Below are 26,483 nucleotides of genomic sequence, written 5' to 3'. Positions count from 1 at the left end.
GAGGGGGGAGGGGGGGGTCGGTATAAAACCAAGTCCTTCAAAATCATTTGGGTTCTTGTTGTGAACCGATTCCCCTTGGACATGCTGGTGTAATAAACTGTACTCCATTGTTTTGAGTGTCCTCTGAGGTGTGTTTGTGACTTTGGCTTCTACAGTACAGGGACTGGGGAATCTATAATTTTAGAAAAGTTCCAAGTTGACTCTGAGGTGGGACAGGTTTGAGTATGACAGTTTCAAGCATATAGAACAGTAAGAGTAAGGTCGCAGTAGTAGGGAGGAGTGCAGGTGAGTAGACCTGAGAGGAGTTGCTGGAAATGAAGCCGGAAAGAAAAATTTGGGAGATCCTCTAACATAAAAGTGTATCATTTTGAGGCAGCTGAAACCAAATCATTAGTTAAGTCGTTTGCCAAGGATTGGGCTTCCCTGGCGGCTCAGGGGTAAAGAATCCACCTGCAAAGCAGCAGACGAGGGTTCAATCCCTGGGTCAGGAAGATCCCCTGAAGGAAATGGCAACCCACTCCAGTATTCTTGCCTGGGAAATCTCATGGACAGAGGAGCCAGGCAGGCTACATACACTCCATAGGGTCCTAAAAGAGTGGGACTTAGCGACTAAACAATTGCCAAGCATGCAAAGAACAGCATTGCAACGGTGGCTGTGGCACCAGATCTCCAGTGTTATTTCCACTATAACAGAGGCTTAGGTAATAGCTAGACCAGGACAGTCTTGAAATGTCTGAAGGATGAAATTTTTGAAAGACGTCTAAGTCAATAGTAGGTAGAGGTCCACTTGTCTTACCACACTTGATGCTGAACCTCCTAAACTCTAAGTGATTTTAAAACTTTGTCCTCAACGGAAAAATACTGGGCATTTCCGCTACACCAATTCAGTAACACGCAAGGTAGTTCACTGCTTTGCGAGGTCTACCAGAATCACGTCGGATTCTCCAAACTGGGCTTCCCCTGAACGGGCCAAGATGATGTCATCCAATGATGTGCGCGCCCCTAACCACTTCCCCTGCTGCCGAAGCCTCGCCCCTCAGCATTTTCCCCCAACCTTTTTCAGGTGCGTCGTGACGTAAGACGTGGGTCACATAACCTCGGCAACTGGTCCCGGAAGCAAAAAGTCGAGGGAAGGAGAAGGAGGCGGGAAGGAGGGCCTGCGTCCGTGTCGCCGGCTGGGGGCGGGGTGGGGCGGAGCCGGGCATGGTAACCGCTCGGAAGTCTAGGCTGCTGGGTTGGAGGGAGGAGGAGGGACCGGTATCTGCCGCCGCTGCCGCTGCCGCCGGTGCTCCAACCTGTTCCGTGTGGCCCACGCTGGCCTTGCCGCGGCCATGATGATCCACGGCTTCCAGAGCAGCCACCAGGACTTCTCCTTCGGGCCGTGGAAGCTAACGGCGTCCAAGACCCACATCATGAAGTCGGCGGATGTGGAGAAGTGAGGCTCTAGGGCTGGGATCAGGGTGCGGGCCTTGGAGCTCGGCCTGGGCGGGAGGCAGAGCGAGGCCCGCGAAGCCCCAGCCCTCCTCTAGGGCGGAGGCTCGTGTCCCTCCGGACGGGACCTTTGCATTGACAACACCAGGAAATATTCCTGTCACCACTTCCTGTCCTTCGGTTCGGGTTCGCCAGGCTCTGGGTTCGTGAAACAGTCACCCCGCCGGGGTTTGAGTAGAGCATGACTGTTCTGGTGGACTGCCCCCTCCCGGAGGTCTCTACCTGCCAAAGCCGGTTCCACCTTTAGACTATTTCTGGGTGGCTGTGACCTGTTTTCTTGAGGGTTAATAACGGGGATGGTATATATACTTGGTTTTTAATATGTCAGGTGCCATGCCAGGCGCTTGAGATATAGAAGATGAAAGCCTCTTCCTCGAGGAATTCACAGTCTTGTGAGAGAGACAGACAGTTGTACAGTGTGAATGATAGAGGTATACCTGCAGGGTTATTTGGGATTTTTTTTTTTTTTCCTGATGGGGAGGAACAAGGCATCCGGGAAATTGAGATGCCTGAAATGGATCTTAATAAAGTCGGTGGGATGGGGTGGGGCTGGGCTCGTGTGTAGCGCCGCAGGGCCAGTGAAAGTGACAACTGTGATGCGTTTTGTGATGTCCGAGCTGAATCTTGACAAGGTTTGGGGAGGTCCAGGGGGACGTGGAAAGCCAGGGGAGTCAGAGAGAGTGGGAGGCATGAAGAACAGTTCCTGTGTGATTAGGGCATGAGCTATCAGAAGGGAAGAACTGCAGTGAGAAGCCAGTGGCAGATAGAGTCCTGAGCAGCGAAGATACCACTGACAGAACTTTTATGCCAGGTTAAGGAGTTTTGTTTGATTTCATCTGACTACCACCAGGTGTTATTTTTTGCTAAGGGACGACATTATCAGATGTACACTTTGAAGGATCTGAACATGATGTGGCGGTTGGATTGGAGGGCTGCAGGACCGGGTAAAGAGACCAGTTAGAAGGGTGGAGAGGAGAGGAGAGGTTTTAGAGATTAAGTGATTTGATGGTCACTTGATAGGAGGAGTAAGGGTAAAAGGAAGAATCTATACCCTTGGCAAGATTTCTGGCTTGGGTTATGCATGGAAAGTTTTGCCATTGGATATGGTGAGAAATACAGGAGGAAGAGCAGTTGGGGGCAGGTGTTGGATGGAGGATGAGTTTAGTTTGTTGAAATATGAATTGAGTGTAGTTTATAAAGTGGAGATGTCTTAGGCACTTATCTTGGAGCTTAAAAAAGATGACTTATTTATGGTTTTAGGTTTGGGAATCATCAATTGGTACCTGGAGGCTTGAGAGTGAATTAAGATTGTCTAGAAATCATCCAGAAGAAAAGGAAAAGGTCATGAGGTGAAAATCTAGGGAGCAATGACAGATTTAGGCAGAGGAGAGTGACCAGAAGAGAGTTTGAAAGGATGTTTAGTATCATAATTAGTGATACTTCTTGCAGAGTCACTAAGAAAAATTTTGTTTCATCCCACCCCAGGTTGAGTTATTCTCTGAGTTTTCCTCTGTGTATAACTTTCTGCTACATATTGCACCATATATATAATTGTGCTGTATATTAGGCTGGTGCAAACCTAATTGTGATTTCGGATTGTGAATTTTAAATCATTGTAACTAGGCTCAAGCACATCTTTATTAATCAGAATAGGAACCATTACAATCATCACATTTTTACCTATGAGAAATGTTTGTTTATTTCTGTAGTTTAAAAATCTGTGCTTTGGGATTCAGCGATGAACTTTTGGTAGCATTTTCTGCCTCCTGCTGGTTGTGGAAGCATTTTCCCTGCAAAAAGTTGAGATGCTTGGAGAAGTGGTAGTCAGTTGGTGAGAGGTTAGGTGAATATGGTGGATGAGGCAAAACTTGGTAGCCCAATTCATTCAACTTTTGAAGCATTGGTTGTGCAACCTGCAGTCAGGTGTTGTGGAGAAGAATTGGGTCTTTCGTGTTGACCAGTGCTGGCTGCACCCTTTGCACTTTTCAGTGCACCTCATCAATTTGCTGAGCATACATCTCAGATGTAATGGTTTCCCCCGGATTTAGAAAGCTGCAGTGGATTGGACTGGCAGCAGACCACCAAACAGTGACTGTAACCTTTTTTTTCTGATGCAAGTTTGGCTTTGGGAAGTGCTCTGGACAATCACTGAGCTGATTGTTGCTGGTTGTTGTGTATTAATATTTAAGTGAATTAGGAAACTTTTGAATTAATAATGGCTCAGACGGTAAAGAATCTGCCTGCAGTAAGAGACCTGGGTTCGATCTCTGGGTTGGGAAGATCCCCTGGAGAAGGAAATGGTAACCCACTCCAGTATTTTTGCCTGGAGAATTCTATGGACAGAGGAACCTGGTGGGTTACAGTCCATGAGGTCATAAAGAGTTGGACACAACGGAGCAACTAACGCTTTCACTTTTCTTTGAATTAGTGAAATTCCCTTTAATGAATTAAGGCATGTTAATCCTGTAAAGGCTTCCTGTCTTCTTGGCCTTATAAATTTGTTGTTGTTCAGTTGCTCAGTCGAATTGGACTCTTTGTGACCCCCATGGACTGCAGCACACCAGGCTTCCCTGTCCTTCACTAACTCCCAGAGTTTGCTCAAACTTGTCTCCATTGAGTTGGTGATGCCATCCAACCATCTTGTTCTATGTCGTCCTCTTCTCCTCCTGCCTTCAATCTTTCCCAGCATCAGGGTCTTTTCCAAAGAGTAGGCTCTTTGCATCAGGTGGCCAAAGTATTGGAGCTTCAGCTTCAGCATCAGTCCTTCCAGTGAATATTCAGGATTGATTTCCTTTAGGATTGACTGGTAAATCAATCTCCTTGCAGTCCAAGGGTCTCTCAAGAGTCTTCTCCAGCACCATAGCTCAAAAGCATTAATTCTTTGGCGCTCAGCCTTCTTTATGGTCCAGCTCTCACATCCAGACATGACTACTGGAAAAACCATAGCTTTGACTAGACAGACATTTGTCGGCAAAGTGATGTCTCTGCTTTTTAATATGCTGTCTAGACTTGTTATAGCTTTTCTTCGAAGGAGCAAGTGTCTTTTAATTCCCGGCTTCAGTCATCATTTGCAGTGATTTTGGAGTCCAGGAAAATAAAGTCTGTCATTATTTCCATTGTTTCCCCATCTATTTGCCATGAAGTGATGGGATTGGGTGCCATTATCCTAGTTTTTTGAATGCTGAGTTTTAAGCAGCTTTTTCACTCTCCTTTTTCACCTTCATCAAGAGGCTCTTTAGTTCCTCTTTGCTTTCTGCCATCAGGGTGGTGTCATCTGCCTATATGAGGTTATTGATATTTCTCCTGGCAATCTTGATTCAGGCATGAGCTTCATCCAGCATTTTGCATGATGTACTCTACATACAAATTTAGAAGCAGGGGCTTCCCTGGTGGCTCAGCTGGTAAAGAATCCACCTGCGATGTGGGAGACCCTGGTTCGATCCCTCTGTTGGGAACTCCAGTATTCTGACCTGGAAAATTCCATGGACTGTATAGTCTGTGGGGTTGCAAAAAGTCAGACACAACTGAGCGACTTTCACTAGCACTAACTAGCACTAAGCAGGGTGACAATATACAGCCTTGACGTACTCCTTTCCCTATTTTGAACCAGTCTGTTGTTCCATGTTGGGTTCTAACTGCTGCTTCTTGACCTGCATACAGGTTTCTCAGGAGGCAGGTAGGGTGGTCTGGTATTCCCAGCTCTTCAAGAGTTTTCCAGTTTGTTGTGATCCACACAGTCAAAGGCTTTAGCGTAGACAATGAAGCAGATGTTTTTCTGGAATTCCCTTGCTTTCTCTATGATCCAGTGGATGTTGGCAATTTGATCTCTGGTTCCTCTGCCTTTTCTAAATCCAACTTGTACATCTGGAAGTTCTTGGTTCATGTACTATTGAAGCCTAGCTTGGAGGACTTTGAGCATTTGCTAGCGTGTGAAATGAGTACAGTTGTATGGCAGTGTGAGCATTCCTTGGCATTGCCCTTCTTTGGGATTGGAATGAAAACTGACCTTTTCCAGTCCTGTGGCCACTGCTGACTTTTCTTTGACCTTATAAATAGGCATGCTGCGGCTGCTGCTGCTGCTAAGTCACTTCAGTCGTGTCTGACTCTGTGTGACCCCATAGATGGCAGCCCACTAGGCTCTGCCGTCCCTGGGATTACCTGTTTGTTACAAAGAGTAAAAGTTGTCATTAAAAATGGGGTAAGATAAGATATTCTGTTTGGCCTGTGTTCAAGATATTCTGAATTTAGGACGTTTGAAGAAATGTAAGTTATTGGCAGGTATTCTTTTGACATGTATATAACTGGAGTATTTCAGAGGACTACCAGATTTTTTGATATGTTGGGAAAATCCACAGAATCACATCTTATATCAGGTTATATTTCATATGTACTTTGCAGTGGTTGCCGCTTATTTATATCTAATCTTTTTATGAAATGTTTATTCTGATTATAATCCATCCTATTTAGTCTTTTAAGTATTTAATATTCTTTTTTAAAAAATTTTGTTTTATTGTGGTAAAAACACTTAATATGAATTCTACCCTCCTGACAAATTCATAAATGTAGAATGCATTACTATTGGCTGTAGGGACAGTGTTGTACAGCAGATCTCTAGAAGTTATTCATCTTGCTTGCCTGAAATTTACACCTATTGATTAGCAACCTGTTTCTCCCTTCCTCCAGCCCTAGGCAACTACCATTTCACTCTTTGATTCTGTGAATAAGTGGACTCACGTAGTGTCTGTCTTTCTAGGACTGGTTTGTTTTACTTAGCATAATGTTCTTAGGTTCATACATGCTGTCACAGATTGCAGAATTTCCTGCTTTTAAAAGGCTGCATAATATTCCATTGTATATATAAACCATATTTTCTTTTCTCTTTTTTTTAAAAATAATACTTTCGCTGTCTGTCATGTCTATGGCATTTGCATGGGCTATTGATCTCTCTAGTATTTGTTATTTTCTATTTCCTAATAACAAAATAATAAATTTTACTTAAATTTATGATGAAAATTAATGGTATCAGGTATCACCCTAAAGATGTGCAACTTAAAATGTTAGATCACTGATATGTGCTTATATACATAAACACAGAGATCTGATGAATATACAGTGTGCCTGATTTTTTTTCTTACTGTTGTAGCATAAGCATTTTTCAACATTATTATATTCTCCTTTTAAATATTTTTAATGATTCCATAATGTTTTATCATTTGGATAGACAGTTGTTTGTGTGCTCAGTTGCTCAGTCATGTCTGTCTTGTGACTCCCTGGACTGTAGCCTGCCAGGCTCCTCTGTTCAAGGAATTTTCCAGGCAAGAATATTGGAGTGGGTTACCATTTCTACCTCAGTGGAATCTTCCTGACCCAGGGATCGAACCCGTTTCTCTTACATCTCCTGCATTGGCAGGTAGATTCTTTACCACTGCACCATCTGGGAAGCCCAGACAACAGTTTACATAACTGCTTATTTCCTTATCATTAGATTATTTCTTTACTATTATAAGTGAGATGATTATGTGTATTAATGTATGTAGTTTTTTTCTTCCCTGCACTGGGGATTATTTCTTTATTACAGATTTCCCCAAGCTGATGTTTTGAGTCAAAGAATATAAATTTGATTAAATTTTGGTACTTTTTTCTTAATTTTTGCCCCAGGGTGGAATGTAAATTGACATAGTTCTTCTGAAAATCTAAGCGAGCAAGTGCTGGTTTCCCTCAGTGGGTGTATTTGCTTTTTTCATTATCACCTTTTAAAGCTTGCAACAAGTTGAGAATTTTCCTGGCAAAGGTGTTTTCCTATAAGAAACAGCAGCTTTAATTTTTTAGTTTTTAAAAATTTTTTAGTGTTTTTTTCTTTGCTTCATAGCCAAAATTAATATAATTGTTATGTGAGAACAGAAAATTCACCAGAGATAGGAAGCTTATGGAAACATGGGCCTGTGGTACATTAACTTCTCTTCTGGGCAGTCATGGTAAAATTAGAACCCATCTTCATTCTTAAAAGTGGTGAGGCTTTGATGATCCAGGAATGAAGTAGATGTTTCTACTATCAATATTTTTTACATTTAAAGTTTAAATAATTTGTTTATGCATGTTTTTTACAATACTTGATTGGTATGTCTAGTTGGGAATAGATTTAAAGCAACTGGAAAGAGGATAATTGTGGTCTTGGGATATGCATAGATCTTTTGTTAGCTTTATGTAAAAATACATTCTGTAATATATTGTTTCACCTTACCTAACCTGTATAGCTATATAGCTTTCAAAAATCTGGAAGTCTTGGGAAAAAAAAAAGAAAACCTAATCTGCTGAAGTAGCTGTCATAGACCACTTGCACTAAAATCCTGTGTTTTGTTCAGGATCCATTAGAACTTCATTCAAAGCATTTTTAAACTTTGGACTCTATTGCATACTTTATAACTGTATTAGAAATGTAAGGGAGGAGAAAAGATCCCTACAGTCTCTTTGCCCTAATAAATGAATTATTACTATTTTTCCTGTTCTCTTTTTTCTCATTATGCAGTTTAAAGATGTGTGATTGTTTGCTTTTTCCAGCCTTTGATAGGTTAAAACAATATAAAAAGGGATGAGGGTGTTTCAGGGGAGATACCTACATTTCTAGAGCAGCTAGAGGTATAAACCCTCAGTTGAACTTGAGGACCTTGTCTTAACAACTTTGTTAAATATGATGATCTTTGATCAGTAGGAAAAGGTGAAATAACATTTTAAAGGTTTTATTTGTGAACAAAGTATATAATAGTTTTTGAAAATTTTCTGAAAGCAAGAAAATTGAAAAATTGATATAAAAGCTAATTAGAAAATTGCTTCCATGGAGCCTCTGTGTTAGTTATGCTTTCAGGTTGCAAGGAAAAGAGAATCTCTGCCCCACCTCTCAGCCCCCTTCCCATCCCTGTCCACCTTGGTTGCCTTGAGTGCTGAGAATTTAATAGTACATGAAGAAATAATTAAACACAGGATTTAGCTCAGAAAATGAACAGTTCTTATGACCAAAACAACTATAGATGTCTCTAATCTCCTTATTATCCTTATTTTTTAGTTTCTCCTTTGCTCTGTCTGCTTCTCTGGCTGTTACTTAAAATGTTCACTCTCCCCTAACTACCTCATGGTTCTGTGTCATGCCGTATCTCTTGGTTTGTGCTTTATTTAACTGTCATCCAAACTTATGAAAATAGGGATCAGAATAAATTTAATTGGCCATTATTCAATTCAGCATGACTGTATTGGGCAGAGTTCTCAGGCTAAAATTCAGGGATTCCTGCCAGCCCGTAGATAATTGCCCTTGTTTGAGAAGCTGAACTTTCATCCCTAAACTGCAAGTCCTGTTTGTAACTGAGGTGATAGGGTTGTAAGGCATGGTAACCTACACATAAGGGGCTTCCCTGGTGGCTCAATGGTAAAGGATCCACCTACCAATGCAAGAGACACAGGTTCAATCCCTGGGTCAGAAAGATCCCCTGGAGAAGGAAATGGCAACCCACTTCAGTATTCTTGTCTGGGAAATGCCAGAGACAGAGGACTCTGGTAGGCAAAAGAGTTGGACATAACAACTAAACAACAACAACAAAAAACCTATCCATAGAGTTACTTTTTTCAGAAGTAACTAGTAGCCACTTAAAAATCTTTAAAACAGGGGTTACAAACTCAGCTTTCTAAAGAGTCAAGGGGACTGGTGAACCAGCAAGCTCATACCCCACGTAAAGAGAGAAGCCTCTGCTCTGTTCCAGCCAGTTGGTGTCATGTGGAAATACAGGTGCAGTATTGGCCAAATCTTCCTTTTTATTTTCCAAAGAGAAACCAAAAGTCCAGATTTCTCAAAAATCTCTCAATTTTTATTGGCAACTCAATAATTTTGCCAGTTATTTCAAATATTAAAAAAGTATTCTGTGTAGGCTAGTCGTAACATATCTGTGAGTTAATAATTTGTGATCTTGGCCTCATAGTAGGTCTAATATAACTTTTCTTGTGTAATAAGACTAGCCAGTTGAGGTCCAAATTTTTATAAAGCAGGCCAGTATAATGGAAAGAGGCCTAGTTTTACCACTTACTACCTCTGTGATTACAGTTAGCTGCTTAAGTTCTCTGAGCCTTTCTTAGCTTGCAGGGTAGTTTTGAGGCTCAGATTCAATTCTCTCAGACTTGTCTTTGATCATCCTACCTTAAATGGTACCCCTGCATTGCTTTGCTTCAATTTTCTTGTATCACCTATTACTAGCTGACATTATATTATGTATTTTTTGTATGTTTGTTTATTACTTATCTTATTATTTAGCCCACTACCTAGTACAGGGCCAAAAAGGTATATACAAAGACAATGGATGATGAAAGCATTTCTAGACTTCACAACTATATCATCTTATTGAATCATATATTATTTAACTCACTTAGGAGTAGAAGGTATTCTATCGAGATCAAAAGGAAACAAAAGTGCCAACAGTGATATAAAATAATCCTTCTGACTTTTGATTATGCATAGGTTAGCTGATGAATTGCATATGCCATCTCTCCCTGAAATGATGTTTGGAGACAATGTTTTAAGAATCCAGCATGGCTCTGGCTTTGGAATTGAGTTCAATGCTACAGATGCATTAAGATGTGTGAACAACTACCAAGGAATGCTTAAAGTAGCCTGTGCTGAAGAGTGGCAGGAAAGCAGGTGAGAACCTGGGCAGCTATGGGTTGAAATAGAAAAGAGTTGAAAAAGTATTCAGTTGTGATATTTTATTAGAATGAAGGACTAGTATTATTATTAAATTTGATAGTTGAATCATTCTGCTGCTGCTGCTGCTGCTAAGTCGTGTCAGTCATGTCCGACTCTGTGCGACCCCAGAGACCAGAGTTCATTTTTCTCATTGATAAAAGAGATTAATTACTACCCCCTTTTTAGTACTTCTTGAGTTAAATTGAATGATAGTTGAGGTGAGCTATGGAAGGTTTAGTTTTTTGAGCTTTCAGTGTTCTTTAGTGAAGACACATTACACTGTGTACTTCCCGTTTTTGAAGAAAAATGTTTGCTTATGATTTGCATTGAAAATCTAAGGAGCATTGAAATCAAGAAAAATGAAAAATGTATTTTATTTCATAATCAAATCGAGAGTTATTTATTTTTTTCCTGTTATGTATTAGGTTCTTTGAAAAGAGTATAAACCTTTAAACCATGTCCTTAGGCAGTGTACGGATTAATTGGGGAGACTACGTTATCAATTCATGACAGGTTAAATAACAATACATGTACAGAAAAGCTAAGAAAGATCTTATATTAGTGAATTTTGACAACTATATTTGTTTATTAATAGGATATTTTATATTATGTATAGAATGTAATTTGGTGTGATGCATGAATACTACAGTCCATGGGGTCACAAAAGAGTTGGACACGACTTAGCAGCTGGACAACAAAATGAATACAGATGTTCTATATTCTACCTCACTGAATCTGATCCTTCTCATTTTGGTATTTGAGGACGGAGGGTGAACACTCTAAAGAGGTTATTAAACCATATGATTGGACCTATACAACGGATTATAAGGGAACATTACTTGGAGAATCACTTAAGTTAAAGGTAAATCTTATTTTTTGCTTTTATGAATCATTGATTGCTTTGGATAGTCTCAATGTTAAAGCTTTCTAGTAATGGGTTATTTTATGCTGCTACTTTCATCCTACTTACTTTGTATTGTGGGAGGCTTTAGAACCTAATGTGAGGGAATTTTGCTCATTGATTATCAGCACAAAATAAAAGAAGGCCATAGTGGAACAATTTTTATTAAAAATATGGTTGTAGTAGCTGGCGAATTGCCTTAATGTTATTATGTAATATCAAGAAGCATTAAAATGTATTGTCCTTGGTGTACTGTATTAGGTGATTTAGACAAACCCTGCTAGCTAGTAGCTTGCAGTTTTACAGATAAACGGATATGTGGGCAGGTAGGAATTTTGGTCAGACAACTGGGATTATTTTCCTGTCTGTACTATGTGTGAATCAGGTATGACTTTAGGCAAGTTATTTAGTCTGTCTGATTCTATGTTACTAGTAAATTGGATAAAACAGAAATATCTACCTTATAGCAGAATTTTGATGTAAAATTATCTGTGGGAGTTTTCAGTGAATTCTAAAACTCTGTATTGATGTTAAGCTGCATCTGTATAAGACCTGCTTAACAAGAAATTCACTTCATGGTAAATGACACTAGGAATGTGGAACCGGCAGGCCTCGTATTGGGAGCTTAGCTACATAGAGTCATGGATACAGCAGAGTACAGACAAATAATCTCTCCACTACAGTCTATTGGGGGAGGAAGGTTATTCTAGTCTGTTAATACTTCATAGATTAATATTCCCTCTTTTCATTTCTGATTGAAAAACTTTTCACAATGTGTAGACCATTTGCTATTTCATTGCAGAAAGTGAGGAAATGAGAATTTGTTTTACCTTATGCAATAATAATGATGACTTTCTTTGTGGGAGACAAGGAGTGTGAGAGCAGTAGGAGGTGAAAGGCATATACTCAGTACTCTTCATTGGCACTTCAGCCTGTCATCTGATTTGTTCTAAGGTGTTGCTGACAAATGTCAGTATGATCAACCACTCATTAGTGGTAAGGAGCTGAGGCTTTGGCAGACCTTAGTTCAAATCTCAGCACCAGTACTTAATAGCTTGGAAAAGCAATTTAATCTTTGCTAAGCCTTTGGGCTTCCCTGATAGCTCAGTTGGTAAAGAATCTGCCTGCAATGCAGGAGACCCGAGTTCAGTTTTTGAGTCAGGAAGATCCGCTGGAGAAGGGATGGGCTACCCACTCCAGTATTCTTGGGCTTCCCTTGTGGCTTTCAGCTGGTAAAGAATCTGCCTGCAATGTGGGAGACCTGGGCTCCCTCCCTGGGTTGGGAATATCCAGTATTCTGGCATGGAGAATTCCATGGACTGTATAGTTCTTGAGATCACAAAGAGTCGGACACGACTGAGTGCCTTTCACTTTCACTTTCAAGCCTTGGGTAAACTAAGGATAATATCAGTTGTGATGTAGTAAAGAATATATGTATTAAGTGTTTATAGCACAGTGTCTGTTAACACAATAAGATCTTAATAGCAGCTGCTATTATTATAGTAACATATTTCAAATGTCAAGTAAATATTATTGAAATACCAAAAATAAAAGTAGATATATTGTCTAAATAGTATTTACCTCTTGCTTTATGATCTAAATAGAGTTGATGAATGTGTTCCTTTGTTGCCTTAAAAAATAGTGACTGTTTTCCAGGTAAAATTGTTAGGTCTTTGTTGTTTAATTCTCAAAATAAACTTGTTAGATAGGCATTATTATCCTCATTTTGTAGATGAAAAAATGGGTTTAAGATCTTCAAGTATGTATCTCTTAGTAAGGTAACACTGATGCTAGAACTTATTGTTAAGCACATTTGTTATATGTGGAAGATCACTTTCATAGGAACATATTTTACATTTAACTTTGTTTTAATACCTAAGGATTTTTTGACCTATAATATATATATTTTTTGACCTGTAATATTATTTGAGATTTTTAATTAATTAATCCTTCAGCTGTTCCTCAGAACACTTATTCAGAAGCCCTAGTATATATAGGAAGTGTATGCCAGTGTAGGAGAAGGTATTTTATATGTACAGTAAGAGTATCAGAGAATGAGGCATTAGAATGAAGCCTTTCCTTTGCCCTTAAATTTTTGCTTTTTAGTTGCTGGTGGCTTCTGGTGTGTGTGTATATTTAATGTTTTCTCACTCTTCAGATTGTTTAACCCATTACCCTGAGTTGTATCATGGTGTAAGAGGAGAGAGAGCCAGTCACGCAGTAATACTGACCTTGCTGTATTCATACCCAGCCTTGTCATTTGTTGTCTGGGCTACAATGGGCGCTTCTCTCAGATTATGGTATGAGAATATTATGAGAAAACAGGTCAAATGCATAATGTGTACCTGGCCCATAGTAACCTATCAACATTTGGCCATTTTTTTTTTCTTTCCTATAAAATAAATGGGCTTCCTTGATAGCTCAGTTGGTAAAGAATCTGCCTGCAATGCAGGAGACCCCAGTTTGATTCCTGAGTCAGGAAGATCTGCTGGAGAAGGGATGGGCTACCCACTCCAGTATTCTTCGGGTTCCCTTGTGGCTCAGCTGGTAAAGAATCTGCCTGCAATGCGGGAGACCTGGGTTTGATCCCTAGGTTGGAAAGATCCCCTGGAGAAGGGAAAGGCTACCCACTCCTGTATTCTGGCCTGGAGAAATCCATGAACTACATAGTCATGGGGTTGCAAGGAGTTGGACATGACTGAGCAACTTTCACTTATTAAATAAATAAATTGGATATACAGGAAGATAGAAGTACAAGGCTGCCTCTTCTATTGATACTGTGTTTTAGGAATAAAACATGCTTAGTGTGCATGCATTTTAAAAAGTTTTTTTTTTTTTTTAAAGCACATTGGAACATTTGCCCAGTTATTTTAGTATGATTCAGTATCTTAAATTTTCTTTTTCTTTTTTCCTTTCGATAAAAATACATATAACATAAAACTACTATCTTAGTTATTTTCAAACATATTAATTAGTGTTAAAGTATATTTATGCTGTTGTGCCACCAATCTCCAGAACTTCTTCCTCTTTAAAAACAGAAAATCTATACCTATTAAACATCAACTTCTCCATTTCTTCCTTCTTCAGCACCTGGCAACTGCCATTCTCCTTTCTGTTTTTTGTGAATTTGACTGCTTTAGATACCTCATGTAAGTGGAACCATACATTGCCTTTTTATGACTGGCTTATGTTGCTTAGCACAATGTCCTCAAGGTTTATCCTTGTTGTGGCATGTGTCAGACTTCCCATCCTTTTTAGGGCTGGGTAATATTCCATTGCATGTATATACATTTTGTTCTTCCATTCACTTGCCAGTGAGCATTTGGGTTGCTTTTACCTCTTGGCTATGGTGAATAGTGCTGCTATGAACATAGGTATGCAAATATCTCTTCAGAATTCTGCTTTCGTTTGTTTGAGTGTATACCCAGAAGTGGAATTGCTGGATCACATGGTAATAATTCTATTTTTAATTTTTTGAGGAACCTCTGTACTGTTTTCCATAGTAGCTGTACCATTTCACATTCCACCAGCAGTGTGTGCCTTTGACTGTGTGGATCACAATAAACTGTGGAAAATTCTGAAAGAGATGGGAATACCAGACCACCTAACCTGCCTCTTGAGAAATCTGTATGCAGGTCAGGAAGCAACAGTTAGAACTGGACATGGAACAACAGACTGGTTCCAAATAGGAAAAGGAGTACATCAAGGCTGTATATTGTCACCCTGCTGATTTAACTTATATGCAGAGTACATCATGAGAAACGCTGGACTGGAAGAAACACAAGCTGGAATCAAGATTGCCGGGAGAAATATCAATAACCTCAGATATGCAGATGACACCACCCTTATGGCAGAAAGTGAAGAGGAGCTAAAAAGCCTCTTGATGAAAGTGAAAGAGGAGAGCGAAAAAGTTGGCTTAAAGCTCAACATTCAGAAAACGAAGATTTTGGCATCTGGTCCCATCACTTCATGGGAAATAGATGGGGAAACAGTAGAAACAGTGTCAGACTTTATTTTTGGGGGCTCCAAAATCACTGCAGATGGTGACTGCAACCATGAAATTAAAAGACGCTTACTCCTTGGAAGAAAAGTTATGACCAACCTAGATAGTATATTCAAAAGCAGAGACATTACTTTGTCGACTAAGGTCCATCTAGTCAAGGCTATGGTTTTTCCTGTGGTCATGTATGGATGTGAGTGTTGGACTGTGAAGAAGTCTGAGCACCGAAGAATTGATGCTTTTGAACTGTGGTGTTGCAGAAGACTCTTGCGAGTCCCTTGGACTGCAAGGAGATCCAACCAATCCCTTCTGAAGGAGATCAACCCTGGGATTTCTTTGGAAGGAATGATGCTAAAGCTGAAGCTCCAGTACTTTGGACACCGCATGAGAAGAGTTGACTCATTGGAAAAGACTCTGATGCTGGGAGGGATTGGGGGCAGGAGGAGAAGGGGACGACCGAGGATGAGATGGCTGGGTGGCATCACGGACTCGATGGACGTGAGTCTGAGTGAACTCCGGGAGTTGGTGATGGACAGGGAGGCCTGGCGTGCTGCGATTCATGGGGTCGCAAAGAGTCGGACACGACTGAGCGACTGAACTGAACTGAACTGAACTGAGCAGTGTGTGAGAGGTTTTGATTTTCATTTCCCTAATGACTTGTGATGCTGAGCATCTTTTCATATGCTTGTTGGCCATTTGTATATAATCTTTAATATTTTGAGCTTTAAAAGTAAATTAAGTGGGAGAGGCGGGGGTAATGTGTTGACACAAACATTGGAAATGAGTGGAGTTTGTAAGATAAAAGGCAAGAAGAACACATATGAATACTGTATGCTTTTTGATAGTTGTTTACCACAGAAGCGTAAGTTAACAATTCTGATACTGTTTTAGTTTTGCAAGATGAAAAAGTTTTAGAGATCTGTCTGACAACAGTGTGAATATAATTAGCTATTGAACTGTACACTTATAAATGGTTTACATGGTAGATTTCTTGTTACTCATTTTTTCTTGCCAGCAATTAAAAAAAAGTTAGACACAATTATCATGTAACCCAGCAATTCCACTCCTAGGTATACACTCAAGAGAGAAAACTATATATCCACATGAAAACCTGTATGCAAATATTCATAGTTGCATTACTCATAATAGCTAAAATGTGAAAACTACCCAGATGTTCATCATTGGATAAGCAAAACTGGTATATCTAGACAGTGAAATATTATTTAGTCTTGAAAAGAAACAAAACAGTGATGCATACCTTGGAAATGTTATGCCAAGTGAAAGAAGCCAGATACAAAGTTACATGTATATGATTCCAGAAGGATTTGCAAAACAAATCTATAGAAAAAAACTAGATTAGTGGCTTCCAGGAAATGCAGGAAGTGGGGAATGGAGAGAGACTGCTAGTGGGTATGACAGTTTCTTTTTTGGGGTGATGATGTGTTCTGGAATTAGGTAATAGTGATGTCTACACAGTCTTGTGAACATACTAAAAACCAGTGAATTATAGTGTGGGAGTTGTATCTATTTTTCTTTTAAAAGAAAGAAATCACCGTAAAACATAGCAATTTCATGGTGTTTCCTAATGGGATGTACATATCCACACACACTATTTTCAGTAATTTTTGAAAAGGGAATTTAACACTGGGTTATTAACATTTGCTATTAATTAACTTTATATGATAAATATAAAAGTATTTGTATCAAGTAATTTCCCTATTATAAACCTTCATCTGATGTGAGAGAGTGAGAGACGTTCACTTGAAGGATGTGACCAAGACTTACTTTTCTTGCAAGGTATCAAGAATATTTTTAGCTTGAATATTTGTACATTTTTTAAGCCTTTTAAAAATTGTGAAATAACTTAGAAAAGTTCATGAAATATGAAAATACAGTTTAATGTAACCACAGAGTAAAAGAAATAGAACATTGTCATCACCTCCCCCCCACCCCCAGCAGGATTTGCCTAATCATAATCCTGTTTAAAAAGTTTTTCCTAGTATCTTTTTTTTTTAATTTTTAATTTTACTTTATTTTACTTTACAATACTGTATTAGTTTTGCCATACATTGATATGAATCCACCATGGGTGTACATGCCTTCCCAAACATGAACCCCCCCTCCCACCTCCCTCCTCATAACATCTCTCTGGGTCATCCCCGTGCACCAGCCCCAAGCATGCTGTATCCTGCATCGGACATAGCCTGGCGATTCGTTTCTTACATGATAGTATACATGTTTCAATGCCATTCTCCCAAATCATCCCACTCTCTCCCTCTCCCTCTGGGTCCAAAAGTCTGCTCTACACATCTGTGTCTCTCTTGCTGTCTTGCATACAGGGTCATCATTGCCATCTTTCTAAATTCCACAGTATCTTTTGATATGTTCAACCTTAATTTTATTTCCTTGAAATAAAACTAGTGTGCATTGCTTATAGCTTGGGCCTCGTTATCTTCAGCATTTAGAGTTCCTAGTGTCTATGGGGTCGCACAGAGTCGGACATGACTGAAGCGACTTAGCAGCAGCAGCAGCAGCAGCAGCAGCAGCAGCAGCAGCAGCAGTGTCTTTTATTGTCTTATTTCTGTTGGTTCTGATTTGTGGTGTCTAGACTCCTAATATACCTTATTTTCTTTGAATCCTAGGATGATGATATCTTCCTCCACAGAGTATTTTTATTTATTTCTCATAGGCATTCATAGTCAAGGTCTGCAGTCTGTTTATGTAAAGGATCAGATAGTAAATATTACAGGCTGTGAGGACCATAGAGTTATGTTGCAGTTACTCAGCTGTGCTGTGGCAGATGAAAGCAGCCATGGACAATATGCAAACAAGTAGGCACAGCTGTGTTTCAAAAATTTTAATTATGGACATGGAAATTTGAATTTCATATAGTTTTTTATTCATGAAATATTAAAAAAAATTTTCCCCACAGTCATTTGAAAAAATGTGAAAATGATTCTTAGCTTGCATTCATACAAAACTAGGTGGCAAACCGCATTGGCCTGGAAGTCTTAGTTTGCTAAGCTCTTATATGGGATCAGAGCTTGAGGTTTCAGTTCAGTTCAGTTGCTGAGTTGTGTCCGACTCGTTGCGACCCTATGGACTGCAACACACCAGCCCTCCCTGTCCTTCGCCAACTACTGGAGCTTGCTCAAACTCATGTCCTTTGAGTCAGTGATGCCATCCAGCCATCTCATCCTCTGTTGTCCCTTTCTCCTCCTACCCCCAATCCCTCCCAGCATCAAGGTCTTTTCCAATGAGTCAACTCTTTGCATCAGGTGGCCAAAGTATTGGAGTTTCAGCTTTAGCATCTGTCCTTTCAATGAAAACACAGGACTGATCTCCTTTAGAATGGACTGGTTGGATCTCCTTGCAGTCCAAGGGACTCTCAAGAGTCTTCTCCAACACGACAGTTCAAAAGCATCAGTTTTTTGGTGCTCAGCTTCCTTTATAGCCCAACTCTCACATCCGTACATGACTACTGGAAAAACCATACCTTTGAGTATATGGACCTTTGTTGGCAAAGTGATGTCTCTGCTTTTTAATGTTCTGTCTAGGTTGGTCATAGCTTTTCTTTCAAGGAGTAAGCATCTTTTAATTTCATGGCTGCAATCACCATCTGAAGTGATTTTGGAGCTCCCCAAAATAAAGTCTCTCATCTCCCCACTGTTTCCCTATCTACTTGCCACGAAGTGATAGGGCTGGATGCTGTGACCTTAGTTTTCTGAATGTTGTTTTAAGCAACATTTCACTCTCTTCTTTCACTTTCATCAAGAGGCTCTTTAGTTCTTCACTTTCTGCTGTAAGGGTGGTGTCATCTGCATATCTGAGGTTATTGATATTTCTCCCAGCAACCTTGATCCAGCTTTTGCTTCATTTAACCTGGCATTTCACATGATGTACTCTGCATATAAGTTAAATAAGCAGGGTGACAATATACAGCCTTGATGTACTCCTTTCCTGATTTGGAACCAGTTTGTTTTCCATGTCCAGTTCAAACTGTTGCTTCTTGACCTGCATACAGATTTCTCAGGAGGCAGGTAAGGTGGTTTGGTATTCCCATCGCTTTAAGAATTTTCCACAGTTCGTTGTGATCCACACAGTCAAAGGTTTTGGTTTAGTCAATAAAGCAGAAGTAGATGTTCTTCTGGAATTCTCTTGCTTTTTCTATGATCCAGTGGATATTGCCCATTTGATTTCTGATTCCTCTGCCTTTTCTAAATCAGCTTGAACATCTGGAAGTTCATGGTTCATGTACTGTGAAAGCCTGGCTTGGAAAATTTTGAGCATTACTTTGCTAACATGTGAGATCAGTGCAACTGTGCTATAGTTTGAACATTCTTTGTCATTGCCTTTCTTTCGGATTGGAATGAAAACTGACCTTTTCCAGTCCTGTGGCCACTGCTGAGTTTTCCAAATTTGCTGGCATATTGAGTGCAGCACCTTAACAGCATCATCTTTTAGGATTTGAAATAGCTCAACTGGAATTCCATCACCTCTGCTAGCTTTGTTAGTAGTGATGCTTCCTAAGGCCCACTTGACTTCACATTCCAGGATGTCTGGCTCTAGGTGAGTGATCACACCATCCTGGCTATTTGGGTCATGAAGATCTTTTTTGTATAGTTCTTCAGTGTATTCTGAAGAAGGAAATGGCAACCCATTCCAGTATTCTTGCCTGGAAAATCTCATGGCTGGAGGAGCCTGGTAGGCTACAGTCCATAGATTCACAAAGAGTCGGACACGACTGAGTGACTTCACTTCACTTCACTTCACTTCAGTGTATTATTGCCACCTTTTCTTAGTATCTTCAGTTTCTGTTGGGTCCGTGCCGTTTCTTTTATTGTGCCCATCTTTGCATGAAATGTTCCCTTGGTGTCTCTAATTTTCTTGAAGAGATCTTTAGTCTTTCCCATTCTCTTGTTTTCCTCTGTTTCTTTGCATTGATCATTGAGGAAGGCTTTCTTATCTCTCCTTGCTATTCTTTGGAATTCTGCATTCAAATGGGTATATCTTTCCTTTTCTCCTTTGCCTGTAGCTTAGTGGGCCTGTAATAGAAGACGTTGTGGATCCACTGTAGCGCTTTGAGATGTCTTTGCAAAATTGGGAACAGGGCAAGGAATTCTCCAAGGCCTCTGCACCTGGTGAATACTGAACAGTGTCACTTTTCTGGGCTCCAGTCCTCTTCCAGATCTCAGTCCAGTCCTTCTTCACTTCATTGGCTGTATAATGCTTTTAAGAAGTTTTTTTTTTTTTTTTTTTTTATCCAGCTTTTTAAATTGCCTTTAGCTTACTTGGGCTTCCCTGACAGCTTAGTTGGTAAAGGATCTGCCTGCAACGCAGGAGACCCCAGTTTGATTCCTGGGTCAGGAAGATCTGCTGGAGAAGGGATAGGCTACCCACTCCAGTATTCTTGGGCTTCCCTTGTGGCTCAGCTGGTAAAGAATCCGCCTGCAATGTGGGAGACGTGGGTTTGATCCCTAGGTTGGGAAGATCTCCTGGAGAAGGGAAAGGCTACCCACTCCAGTATTCTGGCCTGGAGAATTCCGTGGACTGTATAGTTGATAGGCTCACAAAGAGTCCGACACAAGTGAGCAACTTTCACTTTTACCTTTCACTTTCTGCAAGAAAGTTTGTCTAGATGATTTATTTTGACAATGCCAGAAGCCAGAAATGTTCAGTATCTCTTAAGTTTAGCTGTTTTACCTTTTCAGATGCTTGAATTCAGAGAGGAGATAAGTGGAGCTGAGGAAGAAAAAAGGCTGAGATATATAAAGTTTTAAACATATTTGTCTTTGTGAATGAAGAAGGTAGTATGAAGAAGATAGTATATAGCTAAGCTAAATACTAAGAAGATAGTATATAGCTAAGTTAAATACTCTTACCTGGTGGCTCAGACAGTAAAGCATCTGTCTACAGTGTGGGAGACCCGGGTTCAATCCCTGGGTTGGGAAGATCTCCTGGAGAAGGAAATGGCAATCCACTCCAGTACTATTGCCTGGAAAATCCCATGGATAGAGGAGCCTGGTAGGCTACAGTCCGTGGGGTTGCAAAGAGTTGGACACGACTGAGTGACTTCACTTTCACTTTGACTTTCAAGCTAAATATAATGAATTTCCCTAATCCATGTGTTATCTAATTATTTTTTGTCTTTCTTTTTCAAACATTTTATGAGAACTTACTTGGCAAAATGGATGGATTCATGTTCACCAATCACTTACTGAAGGCATATTTGAAATATTAGTGAAACGGCCATTTACTAATGAGATGTAATGGTTAATTTTTGGAAATCAGATGTATCTATAAGGAGGATCTTTCAAATGTGTTCCTTTGAACTAAAACTAAATAAAAAGTAAGGAATTAAAAGTTGTATTTATTTAATACTAACTAAAGTTTTATGCTCTTAGGCAGTCCTGGGGCACCGAGCTTTGTCTTAAATAGATCACAAACATGCAGGTGATGCAAGGCACTGGTCATATGCTGCCCTAAATCCCTATCCCTACCCCTCACCTTCCTTTCGCTCCCTTTAATTTCACCTCCATGTATGATCTCATGTCTGCTGGATGTTGAAACAAAATTGTAGAGAGCTAAAATATCATCTGTAAGTAAATATGGAAGAACTATGGACCTTTTTTTCACCTCTTGGGAATCAAACTGCCAGATTCTTTCATAGCACCCTTTCCTCCTCTGCATTACTTAATAGGGAGCTAAAACCATTTTCCCACAAAGTCTATGTAATCACTTAGCCATCCATTATCATATTTTTCTAATTCTTATCCAGTTTTCTGAAACTATAAATTTCTTAATTCTATCCTTGAGTGAAAAGAAAAAAAAGACCTATTCACAGCTTCTAAATAAAGTACAATAATAGCTACCATATACTGAATACTTATAGTTTGACAGGCATTGCTTTGTTGTGTTTATTCATGATACAACTTTTTTAAAGAGTTGGAAAGCTGAACATTTTATAGTAAAAATGATCATATTTGAATAGTATCACAAAACACACTTTCATGTTACTGTTAAGAGATACTTGGATTTAGTGAATTACTGATGTGACCCATCTTGAGATTGTTGGTGCTTTTGTTGGGTTATATATGTTTGTGTCTGGTAGCTGTAAAATAATACTTAAAAAAAAATAGCCAGTATCCTCTAAAGCTCTTTGGAATGCTAGGAGTTTTCCTTAAAATTTCTCTAAAGTTCTTATTTATCTCAATATTTAAAACACTTTTGTTTGTAGACTTGGAGATAGATCTAAACTATGTAACATCATTCTGATAGGAAAGATTTTTTTTAAGTTCCAAAAAATGTCTTGTAAGTAGACTTTTATAGCACCAAACTGCTTTGAACTTCTATGATAGTAGTGGTTTATACATCACATTGACTAATTTTCAGATAGTTAATTTTCTCATAGTCACAATAGAGCAGTTGATTTTACTGTGTTCTATTTCATGATTTGAATGAGATGATGAATTTTGACTGTATTTGTTATGAAGCTATAATATTGGACATTTTCTGTTCTTTGGGGACAAGGTATATATCTCATTTTGTGTGTCTACCTATAACATCAAAATTTAGAACCATGCTCTGGCTATGCAGAAAATATTGGTAGGAAAACTGTTTAAATTTTTTTTACGAGCCCATTCTTAAATTTTTTCTTTCAGGTTGTACCTACAACAGATCATATAGATACAGAGAAACTGAAAGCCAGAGAACAGATTAAGTTTTTCGAAGAAGTTCTCCTATTTGAGGATGAACTTCATGATCATGGAGTTTCAAGCCTGAGTGTGAAAATTGTGAGTACTGTGAATTTGTTTAAAATTAACTTCTTTCATTTTTGCTATTGGTTAGAAATATGACTCACTTCAAAACACAGTCTTAACATGATGTCATATAGAGTTTCACTTGAATCTAGGATACATCTTATTAACATCCATTATAAAATTCACAAAATAGCATATTGCTAAGACTTTAGCAAAGCATTTTTTTTTTTGTAGGCCCATCTGGTTACTTTGTGGTTTGTTTATTGTTTAATTTGAATGGAAATTAAAGCTTAATTTCCTTTTGTTACTGAAGTTTCTTTTCTATCATCTGTTTGTTTTTGGCTGTGCTGCGTTTCCGTCGCTCCACGCAGGCTTTTCTGTGGCTGTGGTGAGTGAGGGCTCCTCTCTGCTGTGGCGCACGGTGGCTTCTCTTGCTGCAGAGTGCAGGCCCCAGGCGTACGGGCTTCAGTGGTCACAGCTTGTGGGCTCTAGAGTGCAGGCTTAGTAGTTGTGGCACAAGGGCTTTTTTAAAAAACAAAACTAATGTATTTATTTTAATTGGAGGATAATTACTTTACAGCATTTTGATGATTTTTGCCATACATCAGCATGAGTCGGCCGCATGTGTCCCCCCCCACCCCCATACTGAATCCTGCTTCCACTTCCCTCCCCACCCTATCCCTCTAGGTTGTCCCAGGGCACTGGTTTTGGGTGCCCTGCTTCATGCATCAAACTTGCATTGTTTATCTGTTTTATATATGGCACTATATATGTTTTAATGCTATTCTCTCAAATCATCCTACCCACTCCTTTTCTCACTGAGGCCAAAAGTCGGTTCTTTACGTCTCTGTTTCCTTTGCTGCCCTGCATGTAGGATCGTTGGTACCATCTTTCTAAATTCCATATATATGCGTTAATATACAGTATTTGTCTTTCTCCTTCTGACTTACTTCACTCTATATAATAGGCTCTAGGTTCATCCACCTCATTAGAACTGACTCAAATGTGTTCCTTTTTATAGCTGAGTAATATTCCATTGTGTCTATGTACTACAACTTCCTTATCCATTCATCTGCTGATGGATGTCTAGGTTGTTTCCATGTCCTAGCTATTGTAAATAGTGCTGCAGTGAACACTGGGGTACATGTGTCTCTTTCACTTCTGGTTTCCTTGGGGTATATGCCCAGCAGTGGGGTTGCTGGGTCGTATGGCAGTTTCATTCTCAGTTTTTTAAGGAATCTCCACACTGTTCTCCATAGTGGATGTACCAGTTTGCATTCCCACCAACAGTGTAAGAGGATTCCCTTTTCTCTACACCCTCTCCAGCATTTATTGTTTGTAGACTTTTTGATGATGGCCAGAACATAAAATTAACTGGACCAAAAAAAATGCTGAGTGCCAAAGAAGTAACATTTTTGAACTGTGGTGCTGGAGAAGACTCTTGAGAGTTCTTGGATAGCAGGGAGATTAAGCCAGTCAATCCTAAAGGAAATCAACCCTGAATATTCATTGGAAAGGCTGATGCTGAAGCTCCAATACTTTGGCCACCTGATGCAAATAGCTGATTCATTGGAAAGGACCCTAATGCTGGAAAAGATTGAGGGCAAGAGGAGAAGGAGGTGACAGAGGATAAGATGGTTGGATGGCATCACTGACTCAGTGGACATGAGTTTGAGCAAATTCAGGGAAATAGTGAAGGATAGAAGAGCCTGTCATGCTGCAGTCAATGGGATCACAAAGAGTTGGATATGACTTAGTGACTGAAAAACAGCAATAATAATTCTGACTGGTGTGAGATGATACCTTATTGTGGTTTTGATTTGCATTTCTTTAATAATGAGTGATGTTGAGCATGAGTGATGTTTATTAGCTATCTGTCTGTCTTCTTTGGAGAAATGTCTATTTAGGTCTTTTGCCCACTTTTTGATTGAGTCGTTTGTTTTTCTGGTATTGAGCTGCATGAGCTGTTTGTATATTTTGGAGATTAATTCTTTGTCAGTTGTTTCATTTGCTATTGTTTTCTCCCATTATGAGGGCTATCTTTTCACCTTGCTTATAGTTTTCTTTGTTATGCAAAAGCTTTTATGTTAGGTCCCATTTGTTAATTTTTGTTATTATTTTCATTACTCTGGGAGGTGGGTCAAGAGGATCTTGCTGTGATTTATGTTGGAGAGTGTTCTATGTCTTCCTCTAAGAGTTTTATAGTCTCTGGTCCACATTTAGGTCTTTAATCCATTTCAAGTATGCTTTTGTGTGTGGTGTTAGAAAGTGTTCTACTTTTATTTTTTCACATGTAGTTGACCAGTTTTCCCAGCACCTTTGTTGAAGAGACTGTCTTTTCTCCATTGTATATTTTTTCATTTTTTATCAAAGATTAGGTGTCCATAGATGCATGGATTTATCTCCAACCTTTCTATTTTGATTTATATTTCTGTCTTTGTGTCAGTACTGTACTGTCTTGATGACTGTAGCTTTGTAGTATAGTCTGAAGTCAGAAAGGTTGATTTCCATTCTTTCTCAAGATTGCTCTGGCCATTTGAGGCCTTTGGGCACATGGGCTTTAGTTTCTCCATGGCATGTGAAATCTTCTCAGACTAGGGATCAACCCCATGTCCTCTGCATTGACAGGTGGATTCCTATCCACTGTACCAGCAGGGAAGTCATATATCTTAAATTTCACATTTCTGAATTAAAATGACTTTGAAAGGATTTGCAGACATTCAGTGGATGTCATTTTAAGAAGTCACCTATGTGTCAGAATTTCAGTGCACCATTAAGTTACAGTTTAGTCTCTCTTTCTCTCTTTTTTGTATTCTCTTCTATCAGTAGAGGACAGACTACTTCCATTAACAGTGTTATTGGTGGAATGTGCTTAAAAAGAAAACAGACTCTTAGCAGTTATTCATATCGGTTTACTATTAGGTTGTAATTGGATTTCTAACACTTTCCAGAGACACTTCAACTGAAGCTTGTCTTATCTTTAAGACCCAGATAAATTGTCACCTCCTCTGAAAAGCCTTCCATAGCTCCCTTCAGTTCAGTTCAGTCGCTCAGTCGTGTCCGACTCTTTGCGACCCCATGAATTGCAGCACGCCAGGCCTCCCTGTCCATCACCAACTCCCGGAGTTCACTCAGACTCGCGTCCATTGAGTCCTTGATGCCATCCAGCCATCTCATCCTCTGTCGTCCCCTTCTCCTCCTGCCCCCAGTCCCTCCCAGCATCAAAGTCTTTTCCAATGAGTCAACTCTTTGCATGAGGTGGCCAAAGTACTGGAGTTTCAGCTTTAGCATCATTCTTTCCAAAGAAATCCCAGGGCTGATCTCCTTCAGAATGGACTGGTTGGATCTCCTTGCAGTCCAAGGGACTCTCAAGAGTCTTCTCCAACACCGCAGTTCAAAAGCGTCAGTTCTTTAGTGCTCAGCCTTCTTCACAGTCCAACTCTCACATCCATACATGACTACTGGAAAAACCATAGTCTTGACTAGACAGACTTTAGTTGGCAAAGTAGTGTCTCTGCTTTTGAATATGCTATCTAGGTTCCCTTAGGCAGAGTCAAATATTCTATCACCATACTTCATTTTTTTATTTTAAATTATTTATTTATTTAT

At 39.6% G+C, this 26,483-nt stretch overlaps 1 protein-coding gene across 2 annotated transcripts in view; it reads left to right on the top strand.

Moving 5' to 3' along the window:
- The first annotated feature begins 1,250 nt into the window (after positions 1–1,250).
- Positions 1,251–26,483, top strand: part of TIPRL (TOR signaling pathway regulator) — a 69,248-nt gene continuing 44,015 nt past the window's right edge. The window contains exons 1-5 of one of the 2 annotated variants that reach the window (XM_052637756.1): positions 1,251–1,435; positions 9,989–10,168; positions 10,976–11,075; positions 22,776–22,907; positions 23,246–23,262. In XM_052637756.1, the coding sequence (XP_052493716.1) occupies positions 1,332–1,435; positions 9,989–10,168; positions 10,976–11,075; positions 22,776–22,907; positions 23,246–23,262 (533 nt within the window). In that variant the 5' untranslated portion in view covers positions 1,251–1,331. The remainder of the gene's footprint in view (positions 1,436–9,988; positions 10,169–10,975; positions 11,076–22,775; positions 22,908–23,245; positions 23,263–26,483) is intronic. The other variant, XM_052637755.1, reaches the window with a different exon arrangement.

This window comes from Budorcas taxicolor, chromosome 3 (assembly GCF_023091745.1).
Source record: "Budorcas taxicolor isolate Tak-1 chromosome 3, Takin1.1, whole genome shotgun sequence".
Classification (NCBI taxonomy): Eukaryota; Metazoa; Chordata; class Mammalia; order Artiodactyla; family Bovidae; genus Budorcas; species Budorcas taxicolor.
Note: the sequence above shows the minus strand (reverse complement) of the source record. Positions and strands in the feature narration are given on the sequence as shown.